Source organism: Notechis scutatus, chromosome 1, assembly GCF_049901735.1.
Source record: "Notechis scutatus isolate UNSWTSFEM ecotype Mainland chromosome 1, rNotScu1.2, whole genome shotgun sequence".
In the NCBI taxonomy this organism is placed as follows: domain Eukaryota; kingdom Metazoa; phylum Chordata; class Lepidosauria; order Squamata; family Elapidae; genus Notechis; species Notechis scutatus.
Window position 1 is genome coordinate 13,229,065 of NC_142009.1, and position 22,323 is coordinate 13,251,387.

The 22,323-nt window shown below is 42.7% G+C and overlaps 1 protein-coding gene and 1 long non-coding RNA gene across 4 annotated transcripts in view; one reads left to right on the forward strand and one right to left on the reverse strand.

Annotated features, from left to right (window-relative positions):
* Positions 1 to 20,070, reverse strand: part of CLUH (CLUH binding protein of NUMT mRNA) — a 94,669-nt gene extending 74,599 nt beyond the window's left edge. The window contains exon 1 of one of the 2 annotated variants that reach the window (XM_087957316.1): positions 19,806 to 20,070. In XM_087957316.1, the coding sequence (XP_087813442.1) occupies positions 19,806 to 19,902 (97 nt within the window). In that variant the 5' untranslated portion in view covers positions 19,903 to 20,070. Of the gene's footprint in view, positions 1 to 10,018; positions 10,074 to 19,805 lie in introns of those variants that run through there. The other variant, XM_087957322.1, reaches the window with a different exon arrangement.
* Positions 20,071 to 20,133: 63 nt separating this feature from the next.
* LOC148132679 (uncharacterized) overlaps positions 20,134 to 22,323 on the forward strand; it is a 32,411-nt gene continuing 30,221 nt past the window's right edge. For both annotated transcript variants that reach the window (XR_015747978.1, XR_015747979.1), the window contains exon 1: positions 20,134 to 20,289. This is a non-coding gene — a long non-coding RNA (uncharacterized LOC148132679). The remainder of the gene's footprint in view (positions 20,290 to 22,323) is intronic.

A 22,323-nucleotide genomic window follows, 5' to 3' on the forward strand; every position in this document is an offset into this window, starting at 1 on the left:
CCTGAAAAAGCATCTTTGGGACATCCATGACTTGGATGACTGAGAATCTCCATAGACATCTTCTTTTTCCTTCCACTTTTCCCAGCATCAGAGCTGGATTTGGGCATAATGTAGTGTTTCTCAACCTTGACAACTTTAAGATAGATTACAGAATAACAGAGTTGGAAAGGACCTTGGAGGTCTTCTAGTCCAACCCTCTGCTCAACCAGGAGATCTATACTATACCAGGCAATTCAATCTCTTCTTAAAAACCTCCAACAACCAGAACTTCTTGAAGGCAAGTTATTCCACTGATTTTGCATCAGGAAATTTTCTTTATTTCTAGGTTGGATCTCTCCTTGATTAGTTTCCATCTATTGCTTTTTGTTCTGCGTTCAGATGCTTTGGAAGATAGGTTGATCCCCATTTCTTTGTGGCAACCCTTAAGATATTGGAATTACTATTATCATGTCATCCCTAGACCATCTCTTCATTAGAAATGAAGTTTACACATCTTAAACTGGCCACAGTTGAGAAACACTGGCATGTCTGAAGAAAATTTGAGGCTGGACTTTTGTGCCTTGAATGAGAACTTTGAGACAGTTTTGTTCAATGATCCATTGGTTGGTTTTCTTGGCTGTCCATAGTATTCTCAAGAGTAATCTCCAACACTAAAGTTCAAACACCGGCATATTATTTTGCTTCTTCAACTTTTACTTCCATAGAATATCACAGGAATAGTTTGCAGTCTTAGGATCTTTGCAAGTGAAGACACATCAGGGCATCTAAACATATATTATAAACCTTCATGGCTAATCACCTGAGGGCAGGACAAGAAGCAATGGATCGAAAGTAATCTAGGAGAGAAGCAATCAAGAACTAAGAAGAAATTTCCTGACAGAACAATTAATCAGTGGAACAACTTGCCTTCAGAAGTTGTGGGTGCTCCCATCACTGGGGGTTTTTAAGAAGAGACTGGGCAACCATTTGTCTGAAATGGTATAAGGTCTCCTGCTTGAGCAATGGGTTGTGACTACAAGATTTCCATGGTCTTTTCCAACTCTGTTATTCTGTATTCTATCTCAACTCTTCTGTATTCCTTCCAACTCTTCTGTTCTGTTCTGTTCCGTTCTATTCTTCATTCACAGCATATTTCTTGACTGTTTGTTCTATTACAATGGACTGTGACCTTCAAATTATGTAAAAAAAAAAAAGAACATGAAAATTTGCAATATACCAAATTGTGTTTTGTTCTGTTACTAAATATTTGGGATGGAAATCCTGGGGTGATCCAACTGCTGGGGTGATCCAGTTGCTGTAAACTGGGAGGGAGGCTACTTGTGCTTCAAAAGTTGTGGGATGCCCAACCTCAATATAGTGCTTTATAATATATAAGCCCCTGTCCTCGGAGCTTACAGTGTCAGTCGGTCACAGGAGAGGCAGAAGCAATATGGAGTTGGTTCCGCAAGGCATTACAGGCAGTCCTCGACTTATGACACAAATCCAATTGGGTCCAAATTTTATTTTGCTAAGCAAGATAGTTGTTAAGTGAGTTTTGCCTCATTTTACGGCCTTTCTTGCCACAATTATTAAATAAATAATTGCAGTTAAGTTAGCATCACAATTGTTAAGTGAATCTGGCTTCCCCATTGACTTTGCTTGTCAGAAGTTCGCAAAAGCGGCTTGGGATGATGCAATCATCATAAATCTGAACCAGTTGCCAGTTACCAGTTTCCAAGCATCCAAATTTTGATTGCATGACCATGGGGGAATGTTGCAATAGTTGCTCTGTGTGAAAAAACAGCCATAAGTCCCTTTTTTCGGTGCCATTGTAACTTTAAATGGTCAGAAAACAAATGGTTTTGTTTTGGATTATCTGGATTATTATTTTGAGGATTATCTGTACATGCCCATGTCTGGAAAACATCCTTGTATGCAGATGATCCCAAATTCAATCTCTAAGTTACCACCCTGGAATAAAAACCCAGGCTGCATATTCCAAAATGTTGCTGATGGTTGCAACAGACAAAACTGAGGTTTGGCAATTTCAGGGGAGGTTTTCCATTTTATTCCTAGCACGTCATACTTACCATACATCCTATCTTTTGGTAATCCTACTTCTACCTTCTCTATCCTAGTCCCCTCTCTATATGCACCAACCCCGATTCCCAGCTAATGGAGCTTTTGGCAGTCCCAATACTGCATCTGATCAGGGAAGCCTGCTGAGAGCTATTATCATCTCTTCCGGAGATGGGAAGATTGAGAGTGAGCTTTGCTTAAGGCAACCAGAATACTTCTGGACGGCCTTTTCCATCCCCTCAATCCACAATTGCCTTCTTTTCCTCCACTTCTGTAACACTAAGAATGAAGAACAAAGTAATTTCCACACTTTGAAAATGGAAAAATAGACGGCCTGCCCTTTCTGTCATTGTTTGAATTTTTTGCTTCAGATCATATGCGTTTGCATTTGTCAGGTTATATGTAAAATAAATATGTAATATAAAGCAATCTGAGCAGCTCCAGGGGGAGGACTGCAAAACCACCAAGCTACCATTCTCTTTTAAAGAACTTCTAGGGTAAATAAAACTCAGGAGACACAGTGAGGCCATAGAGGGACAGTTTTGAAAAGTCATCACGTTTTAAATAGGAGATGAGCCTTTTTGAAGTTTTAAAGGCCCCCTATGTAACCCAGAAAAAAACTGACTTGTTGCAATGCCACACACAGAAGTCTGAACTGATCTTGGACTGGAACCATGCACAGTCTCAAAAGAAAAGCTGAATTCTGCATTAAAAACCCAGGCTGAAACGGATTAAGACTTCCCAGGCTTAATGGGGAGTTACCTCAGATGTGAAAACTCTTGAGAGATTTGCCATACAGGTATTGTACTCCTCAACTCGGGACTGTCATTGAGCCCAAAACTACGGTTGCCATTTGCAGGGGTCATTAAAGCAGGTCGCCCAATGATCATGGCCAATTTTTATGGCCTCTTCTGCAACAACCATGTGAATGCCAAAGTCGTTAAACAAAGCTGTTTTTATACTCAATGGGCATTTTTTTTTGCCAGAAACTGGAAGTAAATGTTAGAAACTGGCAAAAGAAAAATCACAATTGTGTGACTGTGGGACACTGCAAATGGTATAAATGCTACCTGGTTGCCAAGCACTCAAAATACGATCATGTGATGGGGAGGCACCGCAGAACTCAAGAACTCAAACATAAGTTGTTCTGGAGAGGTCGGTCATAACTTGAAACATAGCAACTGGTAGTTAAGTGAAGACTGCCTGTACTGGACTTCCTTCCTGCAGTAGGTGATTCCATTCCTGCAGTGCCTTTCCATCCAAAACTTCTAATTTAATAATTAAAGCAGGCTAATTCCAAAAACAAAGGTGAAATAGGGAAACGTTCATGCACAAAGCAGAAAAACAATCCCAGTCCTTCGAGTCATAAATCAGATTTATGTTTCAAGCAGCAGCGTGTGGAGAAGGGGAAGAGCATCTTGTTAACTTTGTTATATTTGGACATTCTTGGAAATATAAACTAAGGTGGTGGCCTGGCTCTGCAGCATGATATAACTCAGCCCTCTTTTTTTCCTGTTTAAATTTAAAAGAATTGCTTCCCCCAAGTGAACGTGGCACACATAAATACAGCTACATTACCTTTCATTTTATCACAACACTCTTTATCAAGGCGGTTATGTATCAACTGCTTCATAATGCAGGTAGTCCTCGACTTACAACCACAATGGAGCCCCAAATGTCAGTTGCTATGCTCTTGAATGTTCACTAAATAAACTGTTGTAAGTCGAGGACCACCTGCAATGGCAAAGGCATCCAGGGTAGAGAGGCATCTTCGTAAGCTCCATAATGCCCCACAGTTTCAGGGCAACCACTCATGCCTTTAAACTAGCCAGAAGGTAAGAGCGCATCCTTTGCCTACTGTTGCGGTGACTTGGATGCCCGCATAATGCAAGAAGGAAAAATAGAATAGAATAACAGAGTTGGAAGGGACCTTGGAGGTCTTCTAGTCCAACCCCCTGCCTAGGCAGGAAACCCTATACCATTTCAGACAAATGGTTATCCAACATCTTTTTAAAAAACTTCCAGTGTTGGAGCATTCACAACTTCTGGAGGAAGTTCCACGGATTAATTGTTCTAAGAAGAAAATGAAATAAATAAAATAAAATAAAAAAATAAAATAAAATAAAATAAAATGGTGCCTGTCGCTTTAAATCTCTCTCGGGGCAACGCCGGGGCGGAGCCGCTGTTGCCAAGGGTGGAATCTTCGCTGACAGAGAAGCGGCCACGTGCGCGGGGCAGGAAGGGAAGGAGGGAGGAAAGGAGGCATATCTGCCCCGCCCCCTCCCTGCTCCAGACCGGGCGCGCGCCCAAGGGCATCGGGATTCCCCCGCACGCTTCCACTTCGCCAAACCCAGGGCCGGTTTTTAGGACGCGCGTCGTGGACGGGGGAGGGGGGAAGGAGAGTTACATCTATTTGAACGATGACGAGACGGGTCGGGCTGGGGATCCTTCCTTCCACCCGTCGCCCCTCCCACCCACCCCTCGCTAAAAGGTACTAAAGGACACCTTCCTAAAGGAACCCTGCGATCTTCATTAAGCCCGCCCACTCCGTCCGGATTGGCTGCGCCGGACTTGCACTCCTGTGAAGGTGACCTTGAGGGTGGAGGAGGTGGCGGAAAGGAGACGGGAGGGGAGGGGGGAAAAGAGAGGAGGAGGAGAAGAAACCCGCCTCGCGGTCGGGCCGTTGTAATTTGCACACAGGGCCAGCTGACACGTGCTATTCCTTCCCTTCCCCCCCAAGCAGGCAAGGTATACTCACAGAACCCAAACGTGCTTTCCCCCCCCCCCCTCAAGAGGTAACTGGACTTTTTGGTTTTCCTTTGAAGACGTTTCACTTCTCATCCAAGAAGCTTCCTCAGCTCTGACTGGACGGTGGGGAATGGAATATAAACATAATATGGAACAGAAATCCATTCCCCACCGTCCAGTCAGAGCTGAAGAAGCTTTTCTTGGATGAGAAGCCAAACTTCTTCAAAGAAAACTCAGAAAGTCTTCAAAGAAAACCCAGAAAGTCCAGTTGCCTCCTGAAAAAAAAAACACCTTTGGGACAACCATGACCTGGGAATCTCCATAGACGCTCTGACTGGTGGGGAACGGAAGGATTTATATTCCATTTATATTTATATTCCATTCCCCACCCTTCAGTCACAGCTGAAGAAGCTTCTTAGATGAGAAGCCAAACGTCTTAAAAACAACATCAACAACTCAGGAAGTCCAGTTGCCTCTTGAAAAAGCACCTTTGGGACAACCATGACCTGGATGATTGAGAATCTCCATACACTTATATACCCATCAAACTTCAGACAATCTTCTCCCCCTCCCCACCTGTCTTACCCAATGCCAAATACACATGTATTGCAGTTCCCCCATCATTGGGCCCAAGGGCTGCCTTTGCAGAAAAAAACTGGTCTTTGAACCCAGCCTTAACTCATTGATTTGTGCCCACCAAAGCCTGGATTTACATTACGGTCAAAAGTATGAATGAGTCAGTCGCCAAGCATCTGAATTTTGACCAAGGGGATGCTACAAAGGTTGTAAGTGAAAAATGGTCATAAGTCACTTTTTTCCACTTCTGTTTTAACTTTGTACAGTCACGAAATGTACCAAGGACTACCCATCTTATTCTCTTCTGTTCATTACTTGCAATCCTCAATGTCTCTCTTCCCTCTAATCCCAGCAATGTCGTGAAAATTCATTAAAACACTTTCCTAATCGGTTCGAAATTCCGGAGGTTATTTTTCAAAACATCTGCCAGGGACTCCTTGTGTTAGGATTACCTTTCCGGGAATGGACAAAGATTTTCTTCCTCAACTGTGTGCACAATAAGATAAGGAAAGGAGTCTGAACATCTCAACTGTCTCCTGGTCTCTGGGTTAATTCACATCCACATCTGTTGGAAGTCTAAGGGATTTTCCCTCCACTTCTGAAGAAAAATACACCAAGGGAATTGCATTTATTTTTTGCAAACGAATACACATGTCAATCTGTAGGTAGCTGTACAAAGTGAAGTCTCCCAAATGAACAGACTGGGGAGAAACACAGTTCTAATTACGGGTAATCCTCGACTTATGACCACAATTGAGCCCCAAATTTCTATTGCTAGGCAAGACAGATGTTAAATGAGTTGTGCTCCTTTTTACGACTTTTCTTGCCACAGTTGTTAAGTGAATCACTGCACTTGTTAAGTAAGCACAGTTGTAAAGTGAAATTGGCTTCCCCATTGACTTTGCTTGTCAGCATGTCACAAAAGTTGATCACATGACTACCGGGACACAGCAACCGTCATAAATATGTGCCAGTTGCCAAGCATCTGAATTTTGATCACATGACTACGGGAAGACAGCAACGGTGATAAGCGTGAACAATGGTCATAAGTCACTTTCAGTGCCATTGCAACTCTGAATGGTCACTAAACAAATGGTTGTAAGTCGAAGACTACTTGTACACAGGATTACTATGAGATAGGCTGTTACTTGGAGAGTGACAGATAGACCAGGTAAAGTCCTAACAAATTATATAGAGATTCTCAGTCATCCAGGTCATGGTCGTCCCAAAGGTGCTTTTTCAGGAGGCACCTGGACTTTCTTGTTTTTTCTTCTGAAGATGTTTCACTTCTCATCCATGAAGCTTCTTCAGCTCTGACAGGATAGTGGGAAAGGAAAGATTTATATTCCTTGCAGACAGCTAGTCTTTTGCATCCTTTTTGAGGGTCACTAAGCGTCCAAGTGCTTCAAGTACCCTCAAAAAGAATGCAAATGACCAGCTGTCTGCAAGGAATATAAATCCTACCATTCCCCACTATCCTGTCAGAGCTGAAGAAGCTTCTTGGAGGAGAAGTCAAACATTTTCAAAAAAACAACAACAACAAGAAAGTCATGGTTTGCTTAGTCGGGTTTCCTGAAGAAGACACAACTGGGTGAGTTCACAAATAGGATTCATTCATGGACCAAGTCAGGAACCCAGGCAAGAACAGTATGCAGTCCAGAGGGTTTTGTGGTGATCACACTATATCCTCATCTTTGCTTGCCAAGCTGATGGATTTTCTGCAATGATCACAAAGCATTGATTCATACAACTGACCAGATAGGCTGGGTTGGTACATCAGGATAAAAGGAAAACCAATCCCCCAATCCAAGGTCTAAATTAAACAGGCTTAACATTTCATGCAAGTGTTAATTCTTCAACAGAGCTGGATGTCAGCTTTGGAAGCCATATTAGCATCAGAAGTTTCTACGATGCCACATTCTTGTGCTTGGGAAATTGGGAGGGGGGGATTTCATGGAGTGTATGTAGTTAGACATAACAGCATTCTTCTTTACAGTCAAGGTCATGTTATTCCTGCACCTGGATGAGGTTTAAGGGATGTCTCAAGTTGGGGTGGAGGGTGATTGGGGCATGTGATGGAATGATGGATGCAGGGGATGGATTTTGAATTTTTTAATTATTGAAGGAAAACCCAGAACTCTCAGATTTGGGCTTTCCCAGATGTGCCAGTAAGACAGCTCTAATAAAATGGTACTTTGAGAAAATGCTTGCCTCGGAGTTTTGGTGTTGGAGTTTATTTTTCTGGAATGCTGACATTAACCCGAATCTGAGAGTTCCGGGTTTTCCTTCAATAATTAAAAAATTAAATATTTTTAAAAAAATTCTGGGATGCTGATGCTGGCTAAACTGCGATATGTATTTATAGGTAGACCTTGACTTATGACCTTAATTAAACCTGCAATGTTGGTCAAAACTCATGATAGCCAGAAAGTGAGTCCTCATGCCTGATTTTATCTCTTTTTTTTTTCTAGATCAAAATGGAAAATATTACATTCTTTTGATAAAACACAGTTTTATAAAGGCCTGCCTGCTTGTGTCTGTCTGGATTCCTGGTCACATTCATGTTGTTTTCTTGGTGACAGTACCAAAGTACTTAAGTCTTCTTCCAGGACATTTTTATGGCTTCCCAAACTAAGCTACGGCAGTGGGATTTCCTGATGGTCTCCCATCCCAGCGTTAACCAGGTCTGACCCTGTAACTTTTTTTTAGATCTAGTGCAGGATTCGTGTGGCTCAGCTTTACGCTGATCTGAGAGGCCAGCCGGGGGCTCTTTCATGGATAAGCTGTGCTGGCGTGAAGAACCGATGTTGCTCAGACATAAGACCCAAATCCCTCTAAAACCCATCAGTAACAGTAATCTGAACTTACCCTGGCAGTCACTAGCAGGTGGTTTTGCAGAGATAGAAGACTGTGTGGGTCCTTTTGCTTATGTTTTTGTTCTGATCATTCGCAACCAGTTTTAGCCATGCCCACTGGCAGATTGTATAAGAACAGGGATTAGCAATTTTTTGCCTTTTCACTTTAACCCTCTTGCTTAGCGATGGAAATTGCTGGTTCCAATTGTGATCAAAGTCTCTAGTGTTGTTTCAAAAGCCAGTGAGAATAAGATAAAAGCAGAATAAATAATAATAGGTTGTGAAAGATTTCTACGATTAGAAAGACCAGCAAGAAGAAAACAGAGATTTGTTTAAGGAAGAAATTGTCAAATGGACAGAGAATTATATTCCATAGGTGGAAGGAGATAAGATGGGGGCATATTAGCATTTTTGGGGGGGGCGGGGGGAGAAGAAATGTCATATAAAGGTCAGTGTTTTAAATAAAAAGATTATTTCCAAGTAGCTGTTAGGACCTGCAATCCCTGTTAAAGCCAGCTAGATTCGGTTTATAAATAAGTAGATATAGGACACACACACACATACATAAACACACACACACACATTTTTCTCTGTTAGTTTTCTTCTGAATAGATTCAGTTCACATGTTCTTGAACATGTTAATATCCTGATCCAATAGGAAAGAGATTGTTTAAATGGAAGATAAACTTATACGTCTTAGCCAGGTCATTAACTTAAAGACTGCCTTCATCCTATACTTTTAACTCTAATAATCTGGTATTATTTATAACACTTGTATCTTGCATTGTGAGCAGGGCTGTCAAACTCCCGGCCCGTGGGCCAGATGCGTCACATGCTGGCTACAACCCTGCCCAGTTTAGCGAAGGGGAAAAAACAGTGCCGATATGTCACGGGATGCTGCCGTGACGTGAGTTTGACGCCCCTGGTATAGAGTAAAAGATACCCTCAAATTTACATAAAGACTTGGTTTTCCAAAGTGTACTAAGCAAATTTATGTTAATAATGGTTTACTGAATGTGGGTTTATACAACATCCTAGATTAAAAAGCATCCTACATTCCTTATCATTACACTAAATCAGGGATGTCAAACTCACATTGTCATGGCTGTGTCACATGACATATGAGGACTAAACTGGGTGGGGTGCGTGGCCAGCATGTGACGCATCCAGCCCATGGGCCAGGAGTTTGACAGCCCTGCACTAAACCAAAGTACATTAGTCCTTGATTTACAATCATTCATTTATATGGACCATTCCAAGTTTATAACAGCACTGAAAACTGACTTGCAACAGTCCTTGGACTGGTAACTATCACAGGTGCCCAGAGTCATCTTATTGCCATTTGCGATCTTCCCAGCCTGCTTCCAATAAACAAAGCTGATGGGGAAGCTGGATTTAGAATAGAATGAGTTGGAAGGGACCTTGGAGGTCTTCTAGTTCAACCCCTTCTGCTCAAGTAGGAATCCCTACACAATTTCAGACAAATACTTGTCCAATCTCTTCTCAGAGACTTCCAGTGTTGGAACATTCACAGTGTCAAATTCACAAATTTGCGTGACAACTTCATGGTTCACTTCACAACTGTGGCCAAAAAGGTTGTAAAATCAGGCACAGCTCATCTTGCTTAGAAACAGAAATTTTGGTCCCAGTTGTGGTAAGTCGAGGGCCACCCATAAGTCAAAGTTTTAAAAAATGGCTATTCCTGCAAGAATGGACTGTAAAACCATGCATCTTTTCAGCTTTGACTATTCTTATTTATGACATATGAAAGATCAACTCACCACAACTTCTTGACTTCCATGGCATGAGTGCTCTCTGTAGTAACAACTGTGTTATTTACTGTAAAGCAATAGATATTGAAATGTATGCAGAACGCTACAAATTTTTTGCTAATGTCTTAATATAGGTAGTCCTCGACTTATGACAATTGGGCCCAAAATTTATGTTGCTAAGTGAGACATTTGTTAAATGAGCTTTACCCCATTTTAGGACTTTTCTTACCACAGTTGATAAGTTAATCATTGCAGTTGTTAAGTTAGTAACCTGGCTTCCCCATTGACTTTGCTTGTCAGTAGGTTGCAAAAAGGGATCACATGACCCTGGGCGCTGCAGCCGTCATATATATGAACCAGTTGCCAAGCATCCAAATTTTGATCATGTGACCATGGAGATGCTGCAAGTGTGCAAAATGGCCATACATCTCATTTTTCAGTGTTATCGTCACTGAATGGGCACTAAATGAATTGTTGTAAGTCGAGGACTGCCTATATATGTACACATTGAGCCTGTGCAACAGACATAATTTGTTTCTGTTTGCACTATTACAATTTAATGCCACGGTCAGTACCTCTATCTCATTCCTAATAAGTTGAGTTTTCCCTTGATGCACTTTTAGTACATCATTAAATCAAGCCAGGTGTATGTTGGACAAACAGTCAAGATAAATGGAGATCATAGTATTATGTGTAAAATGTGCTGTGATATGGAAGATGGGCAAAGGTGAAGAGAACTTGGGAGATTTTAATCAAATGATTACATTTGAACAGTCTGAGTTTTTTATTCTGTTAAGAACTTCCATAGAAAGCCTTCATGGTGTTGAATCTACCTCTTTTTAACTATATGTATAGTTAAAACGTATAATCTGCTCTTCACCTAATGTTGAAGAAGAGCAATCAGTTTGTTTGTCTTCCATGAGACAGGCCTGTGATAACTGCATGCACCACAAGTAGTCTGTGAATTATGACTAGAATTGAGCCCAGAATTACAGTCATAAATCAAGGTGGCCATTAAGTGGATCATTCCATGCTCAGATTTTACTGTGGTTTTTTTTTTGCAGTGCACATTAAGTGAATACCACAAAGCCAGTCCATTTTCCCCAATGGGCATTTTTTTTTGACAGAAATTAGAAGTAAAAGGCCAGAAACTTAGCAAAAAAAACACCCATAAAAATTATGGGATGCTGCAAACGGCCATAAATGATGCCAAATACCCAAAATGCAATTATGCGATTGCTTGCAGCCATTGTAACTTCCCCAAATGGGTCATAAGTAGTTCTAGAGTAACCAACTGATAAGCAAGGACTACTTGTATAAGCTTTTTGAAAACAATCTAGGGTAGCTTTATTTTCTATACAGGTAGTCCTTGACTTACAACAGCTTGTTTAGTGACAGTTTAAAGCAGTGGTCGCCAGCTGGTGGGCCATGGCCCACTGGTGGTCTGCGAGAAAATTTTGGTGGTCCGCATAAAAATGTCACCCCCAGAGCACCCCCCAAAGCAATTAATCCAGGCTGCGGGGGACACAAGGCTGCGCCACCCACATGGCCTGCGGGAACCCTCCCCGCCCACTCACTCCTTACCTGGCAAACTTGCCTGCTAAATTGCTATTTTTCCTCCCCCCCCCCCCAACCATCATCTGTTCTGCTGTGCCAGGAGATTTAGATTAGCTAGAAAGCAAGAAACCATTGGATTTCTTGCTTTCTAGCTACCGTATTTATCGGCGTATAACACGCACTTTTTTCCCCCTGAAAATAGGGGGCAAATGATGTATGCGTGTTATACGCCGATATATGTTAAGAAGCCTTCGGTGAATGCTGCTGGGATCGGGGATCAAGGACACAAATGAAAGAAGGGGAGGGAGGAAGCAACCGAAGCCTGTCCTTCTCTCTGGGTCAGCTCTCTCAGTCGCTCTCTCGCTCCTCCACCAGCACAGGAAGAAACTGCTTCAAAGAAGCGGGGGGCTTTTCCTGTCGCCGCAGCTTCCCTGAAGCGCCCGTTTCTCCCCACCCCACCCGCCCGCCCGCCCGCCCGCAGTGCTCCGTTCTGCCTGCCTGCCTGCCTTCGTTAATGGTTGAATCGGAACAGCTTCGGCTGAGTAAAAGAGGCGAATAGTTATTATTCTCAGCCGAAGCTGCTCCCAAACAACCAGAAACTAAGGCAGGCAGGCAGGCAGGCAGAATGGGACACTGTGGATTGAAGCGCTGCGGGGGTGGGAGTGGGGGTGAAACGGGCGCTTTCCTGAAATTTCCCTCTTAAAATGAAGATGCGTGTTATACGCCTGTGCGTGTTATACGCCGATAAATACGGTAATCTTTAGATCTTTGGCTCTGCTTTTAATCAGAGCTGAACCTTCCTTGGGATTGAAGTAGTGGAGACTCAGCTAGCCGATGGCAGAAACACAGATCTCTAAATGAATCTGTGATTCTGTGAGCAACTCAATCTGCCTGCCTGCTTTGCCTGATTTTGGGTAAAAGTTGCTCTTTTTTTATAAAAAAATTCAATATTTACATACATGGTGTGTTGTGAGTTGATTTTGTGAGTTTGCTTGCAAGCAAATTTTATGGGTTTGCTTGCAAGCAAATTTTATATGATAGGCTCAGGTAGCCGATCTCAAAGATCTCTGAATGAATCTGTGATTCTGCGAGCAACTCAATCTGCCTGCCTGCTTTGCCTGATTTTGGGTAAAAGTTGCTTTTTTTATAAAAAATTCAATATTTATATATTTATAATATTTATATACAAGCCATGCCCAGCCAGTCACATGACCACCAAGCTACACCCACAAATTAGGCCACGCCCATAGAACCGGTTATTAAGAAATTTGAATCCCACTCCTGCCTCTGTGTGTGTGTGTGAGAGAGAGAGAGAGAGAGAAAGACAAAGAGAGAAAGAGGGAGGGAGGGAGGGAGGGAAGTTAGATCAGATCTCTCTCTCTCTCCCACCACGTCAGCAAGCCACCGTCAGTCAAAATTCATATTAGTGGTCCCCGGGATTTAAAATTATGAGTTTGGTGGTTGGCGACCCCTGGTTTAAAGTTACAATGGCACTGAAAGTGGTGGCTTATGACCATTTTTCACACTCTGTAGAATCCCCATGATCATGTGATCCAAATTCAGATTCTTGGCAACTGGTTGATACTTATGACCAACGCTCTGTCCCAAGGTCATGTCATCAGCCTTTGCAACTTTCTGACAAGCAAAGTCAATGGGGAAGCAAGATTTACTTTACTGCATTTCTATCTCATCAATTGCAGTGATTCACTTCACAACTGTGGCAAGAAAAGTCGTAAAATGGGGCAAAACTCACTTAACAAATGTTTCACTAAACAACAGAAATTTGGGGCTCAATTGTGGTCGTAAGTCAAAGGCCACCTGTACATTGCGATAAACCGTACTTTGTTCAATTTACAACATTGACTTACGACCCACAACCGAGCCCAAAATTTTCATTGCTAAGACAATGGTTAAGTGAGCTTTGCCCCAACTTAATTTTTTTTTTGACACAGTTGTTAAGTGAATCATGCGGTTGTTCAATGAATCTGGCTAACCAGATTGCCTTTGCTTGTTGGAAGCTGGCTGGGAAGGCTACAAAAGTTGATCAAATAACACCGGGACACTGCAACCGTCATAAATACATGAGTTTTGATCACGTGACCGTGGGGATGCTACAACGGTCGTGTGAAAAACAGTCATAAGTCACTTTTTTCAGTGCCGTTTTAATTTTGAACAGTCACTAAATGAATCCTTACAAGTCAAGGACTACCTGTATTCCTGAAACCGCAAACTCTTGGCTCATGCAATTTACCGTTGTTAAGCCATGACATATAAGCTTCACCACGGGGTTTATTAAACTAGATTAAGCCAAAAACTAAGGCTACGATAGTAGGGAGCAGCCTGTGAACATTAGCACCATTTGTTCTTCGCCAGGATTAATTTAGTGTAGCCAACATCCAACAGGTAAGTGTCTGGCTCTTCCTGCCACCTTCCCAGCTCTCTTGTTGAAAAAAAGGGAGGGGAAGAGGGTGCCCGATTAAGTCTTGGCAGCAGAAAGAGGCCAACGCCTTCTTAACACTTTCTCCTGCTTTCAAAACTTCCCAGGATCATAAATGATTGGCTGAGAGAAAGGGGAGTCAGTTAGCGTTAACTCCTTGCAAAAAGCAGTGTGGAAGGCGGAATTTATAGAGATCTATAAAAGAGGCTGTAATCCATTTTAGTAGAGAACCAGAAGAGGTAGCTTGCTTTTCCAGTGTTACAGGCATGAAAGAATGCGCCCTTAGACCATGCAACCTAAGACACTAACGCGCTGCCTAACAAACACACCAAGAAGAAAAACTAACCCAGAAACTGTTCATCTCTGCCCCAACACGTGGAGTTAATATAACACTCCCGATGTGCCAATTTCAGGCCTTTCCTTCCTCCCCCACCCCCCAAGCCTTTCCCAAATAAATTTTATACTGTTTTCACCAGGGTGCCCTACAGTGATTAATATCTTCCCATATCACCAGTCTTTGGAAAACTTTTAAAAAAACACTCAGTACTAAATGGTGAGCTCTATGCTCAGTTTTATTCCACCCACCCTTTCCCTCCGAGCCGAAGAGATATTTTGTAAATTTGTAAGTTGCGAAAGAGAGATTTATGAGAACCGGAAGGATGTTTTATACATTTTTATGCACAAAGCAGTCCCATTGCATCTGATCCAGCCATTTTAGTGTAGATTGAAAATGCCAAAGGTAATTAAGGAGACAGATGACCTGTTTTCCTCAAATGTTACAGAGTTTAAGGTGTTTTGTAATGTTCATAATAATAATAATAAAAACAACTTGGGAAAGTTTGAGTGGAGATGGTGAAGAGAGGCAACATGATTTCTGTGGGTGAATATTATAGCCCTTCTTATTCCCTTCCCATAAAGGTAGAATTATTTCAAGCATGCAAATACGGAGAATATTTCCTCATTATCTCAGTCTGAGTATTAAGACTTAAGTATGATACATGCTACACCAAGGTTGGTTATAACCCTGGTTCATGGGGAGTGGAAGCACCAAATTAATTGAGTCATATGCAATACAAGAAGCTACAACCAAATGAACTACATTAATCATGTAAATAATGTAGCTGTTTTAGCTTACAGTGATGTACAAATGGGGGTCACTGAATAAATTATATTTTACAACTCAATATTCTTAGCTTCTAGATTTCAACTCTTCCGGGTATGATGTATCAACAGAAATCTACAGTTAGGTTGCGATTTCTCAGCATATACTGAGTTTATTTTTATGTGCCAGTCAAATTTCTATTCCAGTATTTCTCAACCTTGAAAACTTAAGATATGTGGACTTCATCTCCCAGAATTCCTCAGCCAGCATGCTTGCTGGAGGATTCTGGGAGTTGAAGTTCCCACATCTTAACGTTGCTGAGAAACATTGCTCCAATCAATCCATAGAACAGGGGCCTTCAAACTTGACAGCTTTAAGACTTGTGGACTTCAATTCCCAGAATTCCTCCTCCAGTCATGTTAGTTCAGAAATTCTGGGAGTTGAAGTCCACAAGTCTTAAACTTGCCAAGTTTGAAGACCCTTGCCATAGAGATATAGAGAGGAAAGGAGCTGACAAAGCAAGTGAAAGAACCAAGAAGGGGACAAACAATATATATTCACTTTGCTTGACTGATATTTAATGTTTTACCACAATATAGGTAGTCCTTGACTTACAACCATTCATTTAGTGACAGTTCCAAGTTACAATGGCACAGAAAAAAAGTGACTTCTACCCGGTTTTCATACTTATGACCATTGCAGCATCCCCTTGGTCATGTGATCAAAATTCAGATGCTTGGCAACTGGTTCACATTTACGGCGGTTGCGGTGTCCTGGGGCCCTATGACCCATCTTTTGCAACTTTCTGACAGAGTCAATGGGGAAGCCTGATTCACTTAACAACCATGTACCAACTTAAGAACTGCAGTGATTCACTTAACAATGATGGCATGGAAGACTGTAAAGTGGGGCACAACTCATTTAACAAATGTCTTGCTTAGCAACAGAAATTTTGGGCTCAATTGTAGTCATAAGCCGAGGACTACCTTTATGTGTTTGCTTCCTTAATGAATTCTGGGCCTAGGAATTCCTTCAAATACAAAAGCTGAACGCTACTGGTAAGCTGACTATGCAAAAACAAACAAACAAAACATTCTTCAAATACATCAAGCTCTATTTTATCATCTCCCAAGATCCAATAGATAAATCAAGCTCTGTCTTTTATATGCTGCATATGTAGCATTGATACCAATTCAAGCAGAACCTCCACATACCAAGACAGTCTTATCTCAAGATATTACACTTTCTACTTTCCCATTTTTCTCTGCAATTTTCCATTCTGGTTAGCCATTACAGGAAATTGGATGCTCGGTAGATCTTTGGTTTTGATAGCAAACCATATCCAAAGACTAGATATCCCTTTAAAGGAGATTAGAGTGCAGAATGTTTGCATATGAAATAATGAGAAAAAAATTCTACATAATCCCCCACAGAGGCTGAGTGTCTTAAGTTATAACGTATTTTGGGGACATTCAGTAGCATGTTTTGCAGTCCATTCCTTGAGGCTTGTGATCCACGCTTTATGACATAGTATGTGTGAACCCAGCCAACCTTGGTTTATTAAATGAACCATGCTTATGCAAATTGTGGTTTAGGACAGCATGTGAAGATAATCATGCAATAAGACATATCTTAAAAGGAAGTTGGTCAAATGGACCTTCTCTCCTAATCTCTAAGAAAAAAGGGAGATATTCAGATCAAGAAAGGAAATGTCAGTGGGGAACCAGAGAGAAGCAGATTTGATAAGAAAGTCTTACCATTTGAAGGAGTATCCCCTTGTTATAGTTTCTTATAAGTTACAAGAATGCACTATTATGTCAGATAGCAACAGACCAAATGTACAGTTTCTAAACAGCACTTTCAAAATAACACTGCCTTCCTCCAGTGTTGTAAACTTTTGTTTACTGATGTACTCTAAATGCATTTAGATTATATACAGGTAGTCCTTGACTTACAACCATTTGCTAAGCGACTGAAGTTACAACACTGGAAAAAGTTACTTCCCCGTGGTCACACGATCACTTTCCAAGCCTACTTCCAACAAGCAAAATCAATGCTTAAAGACCACATGATTCATTTAATGACTGGGAAAAAGATCAAAAACGGGTGCAACTCACAAACTGCCTTGCTTAGCAACTGAAATTTTGTGCTCAATTGTGATCAAGTTGAAGACTACCTATAGTTGGTGAGGAATTCTACAATTGTAGGCACAACTCATTTGGAAAGCACCAGGTAGGGAAGGGCTAGTACAAAGAATATCAAGCAGCACCTAGCACCTCCACATTACCTTGCTAACAGCTTGCTACCTACATATGTATGTGTGTGTGTGTGTGTGTGTATATATACACACACACACACGTATGTATTCAGCTTTGTTGGGTATTTTCCCACATCATTGTAGTTGTGCTTTTAAAGTTGTAGCAACGTTTCGGCAGAATCTCATCTGCCATCATCAGGCTGAGAATGAGAATGAGATTCTGCTGAAACGTTGCTACAACTTTAAAAGCACAACTACAATGACGTGGGAAAATACCCAAACACACACATATATATACATATACATACATACATACATACATACATACATACATACATACAGCATTTTGGGGAATAGGAGACCATGAATTCCCCTGCAAATTATGTACAGTGGGAGAAGAACTCTGCATAACAGAGGCCTAGTTCTGTAGTAAGGAGCCTGTGTCCTGAAAAAGCAGACTCAAATTGCGTCTGGAGGTATTCAAAGAACAGAAATTGATAAAAATTATTCAAACCAGCATTTTATGAGGAAAGGAGAGCTAAAATCCTCAATCGTTCATTTCTTTGTGGAAGAAATTGTATATTCTTTCACCGAGTAGCATTAAAACCACAACTAAGATTAGAAGCATGCAACCAAGAGGCCTTTATGTTTTGGACTTCAACTCCCATAATCCCTCAGGCCAGCACGGTCAAGGGTTTGTGAGATCCGATGCATCTGGAGGACATTAAACGCAGGTTAGCCGTTTCAGCAGGGCTAGGCCTTTGCAAGCCCAGAGTCCTAGGAAAGCTCTTTATCCAGAAGGTTACATAGGGGTCACAACATTTACAGAACAGAACTGGCCTCCTGGAAGCCATGCGAGGAGTGGGGGGAGTGGAAGCAGGATAAAGGTCACTACCTTCAAGACCGTGGATACATATATGTACCTATGTTCTGGATACATATATGTACATATATGTTATACACACCACATGACTATTTGATAGTAACCAGTAAAAGTGGGATTATCCCCAGAAAAAATCATGCAAGAATAAACCCACACACAAGAAGGGCAATACACAAAAACTATTTGTAATGTAGGTAAAAGGGGGAGTTGTACAGCTCAGGTAAGCCCTACTTCTTCCCTCACTCTCCTCCATATATGAAGGAAGAATAAAAAGGATTGATCACAGGGAACTCCAGGCCCCCAAATTAATCCACTCTTAAGTTCTTAAAACATGCAGGCTCATTTATCACTTTGAAACGCAGATAAAGCACACACAACAAAGCAACATTATCCTACCTGCAAAAATAAAATAAAAAATCACAGGTATCATTAATATTACTCGTTATGGCCACCCTACTCCAAAAGTCTCTGGCCATGGAGATAAGCAGATATATCAGAAATACCCTTAAGCCTTCACTTGCACCCTAACCAACTTACACCATGGGTTAAACCTAGGAGAGCATGTTTTTTAAGGCTTACACCTGAGTGAAATGGAAAACTTAGTAAATCTGCTGAATAGAAGTCTGGGTTAATGTGTTTTTGAGGATTGGGGGTGGTCAGGCTGGCCCCAGTAAGAGCAAACTATTCTTCCCTTTGCACAATCTCTTGAATTTGTTTTTTAGGTTAAAGTTACTGTACTTACTATTGCTTCACGTGCAGCCTGCAAAATATATAAGGATTGAACAGCTCAATAAACCTGATTTGAAGGTTTACCAACCACCACTCTCATTTCCCCCAAACAGACCAAGGGAATTTACTCAGGAGTAGATCTCGCTTCTCTTCCAACCCTGCACACCCCAAGGGTGGGCAGACTGCAGCCTCTCCAAGTCTCAGCCCTGCAATCTTTCTACCCACAAAAGTAAAAGGCTCTCTTCTACCAGAAAAAAAGGGCAACCTTGGTTGGCTTCGGAGCAAGGTTAAAAGACAGCCCGGGAAGAAATATAGGCCTGGTTAGCCAGAAGAGGAGGAGATGATCCCGAAGCTGATCCCCAGGAATCCTTGCCTCCCAAATGCAAGGCAGGAGAAAGGGAGAGCCGAGAGGCCCGTTTGCCTGCTTCCCACAGTCGTCGTCCCCCCACTTCCATGTTTCAAATCCTACCCAAGGGCTTCCTCTCTGGAAGACCCTCTCAAAGACGGCAAGCTAGGATTCCCCCCACCTGGTAAGAAACTCCCTAGGAATGCATAGGCCGTATAGGGTGGGTGGGTGGCAGAAAAGACCCCCGCAGCCCCCGCAAGACTACACCGAGGAGAGGAAAGGGAGTTATTCCAGGATAGCTACGTCGCCGAGTGGGGACGAGGTGAGGATCGGGCGCAGGAGCAAAGCGAGGGATCGCTCCGACCGAAGGTAGGGAAGGTGAAACGGGACAGGGGACAGCAGGAGGCTCTCCTCGGATCGACAACCCGGATCCTCATCCTCCTCCTCCTCCTACCCCGGGTTCCACCGCCCGCCTTGTCGCTCACCTGCGGGTTCCCTCGGCGGGTCCTTGCCGGCGCTCTGGCTGGGCTGTTCCGCCGCCGCTCCTCCCGCAGGAGTCATCTCGTCCGCCTTAATGACCATGGCCGGCCGCCACCGCCGCTCACGCTCTGCTGCCGCTAGCCCCGCTTCGCTGCCGGCCCTGCTGCGCTGCCGCTGGAAGGCCAGTCGAGCCCGTCGCAGCCCCACGTGGTCCGCACTTCACCTCGGCGGCCGCTCCGACCCCTGACACGCCGCCCTCGGCCGCTGGCCCCGCCCTCTCACCCCGCCTGTCACGGAAGCCTCGCCCATCGGGCCCGACGGCGGCCGGCCGGGGGCAAAAATCCTTTGCGTTTTGCGGCCAACCTTGCAGCGCCTTAAAGGGGCAGAGCTGATGTACAGGCTAGGGATCCCCGAGAATGCTAGGAGTTGAAGTTCACCCCTCTTGACAATGAGAAACCGCGATACAGGTAGCTTTCAACTTACGACCAGGTAAGTTGAGGTAGTGACCGTTTGAAGTTACAAGGCATTGAAAAAAGTGAGTTATGGCCGTTTTGCACACTTAACGACCATTGCTGCATTTGCCGGTGCTCACGTGGATCAAGATTCAGATGCTTGGCAGCAGTTGCAGTGTCCAGGATCATGGGATCACTTTTTGTGATCTTCTAAGAAACAAACTTCATGGGGAAGCCAGATTCACTTATGGACGGTATTCCTAATTTTACAGCTTCAGGGATTCACTTAATTGTGGCAAAAAATTCATTTAATCTCCTTCAGTTTGGCAGCGATTAGAAAAAAGGAGCCTGGGAATTCTAGTTCCACCTTAGACATGAAAAACGGGCTTGGGTGACTAAGGGCTAGTTACTCTGAGCCCAGCCCACCTCACAGGGTTGTTGTGAGAAAATATGTTGGCTGCCTTGAGCCATTTATAAAAAACAAAGATGGGAGCTCTGGACAAATTTATATCATTTTCTTGGCAACACAGTATGTCGTTTCCTTCTGTAAGAGGTTAGCACCCACCCCTCTCCTAGAAAAATTGAAATATCCTAGGAAATATTAAAAAGGCAGAATATTTCCCCTAAAAAGAGTAGAAACTTAGAAGCAGAAACTCACCTCAGAAGTAGAAGCTCACCCCCAGCTTTGTTAATGGGTGGGCCGTTAATGGCCTGGGCCAGAATATTTTACATAACAAAGATCTCCAGGTAAAGCTATAGTAATTGCCCAAAGCCCTTTTCATTACATCATCACCAGCAAGGCTCAACCAAACCTGGAACTCAGGACAGCCTACAGAGTTGCCCCTGCATGGTCCCATAGGAGTCTGACAACCAATCAGAATACAAGCTCAAATTCAAATCTCAACAGAGGATATAAAACCGGGCACTTTCAGCCCTCCTCCTTCTTCTTGACCTTTTCCTTCCCCTTGAAGCATGGGATCATCCTTTTCACTTTGGAGCTCCAAGCCATGTGGTCCTGTCCACCATTAAACCATCTTTTCAAACAGCCTCCGTGTCTTTTTCCGCACTTGGAACTGAACCCAGAAGGATATTTCTTCCAACACTTCTTTCAGAGTTTTCCCCTCCAATTTCTCAGCCTAATGTACAGTTCTGTGATTTCCAATGAGTTCCCCATCCAAGTCCAGACCAGTTCGGCCAAATTTGCTTTCTTTCTGACAGTAGCAGCGATAGGCAATGTGTGATCATCCAGATCAATGTTTCTCAAATTTGACCGCTTTAAGACATAGACTTCAACTGACTGGGGAGTTCTGAGGAGTTGAAATCCACATGTCTTAAGAGTTCAGTTAATCAGAATAGAGCTGGAAGGGATCTTGGAGGTCTTCTAATCCAACAGGAGACCCTGGCCTATACCATTTCAGACAAATGGTTGTCCAATCTCTTCTTAAAAGCCTCCAGTGATGAAGCACCTACAACTTCTGAAGGCAGGCTGTTCCACTGGTTAATTGTCCTCACGGTGAGGAAAGTTCTCCTTAGTCCCGGGTTGCTCCTCTCCTTGCTTAGTTTCCATCCATTGTTTCTTGTCTTGTCTTCTGGTGCTTTGGAAAATAAGTTAATCTTTATGGCAGCCCATCAAATACTGGAATGCTGTTATCATGTCCCCCCTAGTCCTTCTTTTCTCTAGACTAGCCATTCCCAATTCCTGCAACCGTTCTTCCTATGTTTTACTTCCCAGGCCTTTAATCATCTTAGTTGCTCTCCTTTGCACTTTTTCACAAAGTCTCAATATCTTTTTTTTTTGACCAAAATTGGATGCAGTTTTAGCAAAAGTTGCCAAATTTGAGAAACACTGCTCCAGATGCTGGACTACCATCTCTACCTCATGCTAGCTATTGCTGATAAAGTTCCACAACATTGGGTGGATCAAGTGCTGCCATTCCTTGCACTATGGGCATAAACTGTATAATGAGTTGTTTTTAATCCCAACCCCAGCTAAGAGGCAGTTGATCATTGTGGATTTAGAGGTAGCCCTTGACTTACGGCCACAATTAGGACCAGAATTTTTGTTGGTAAA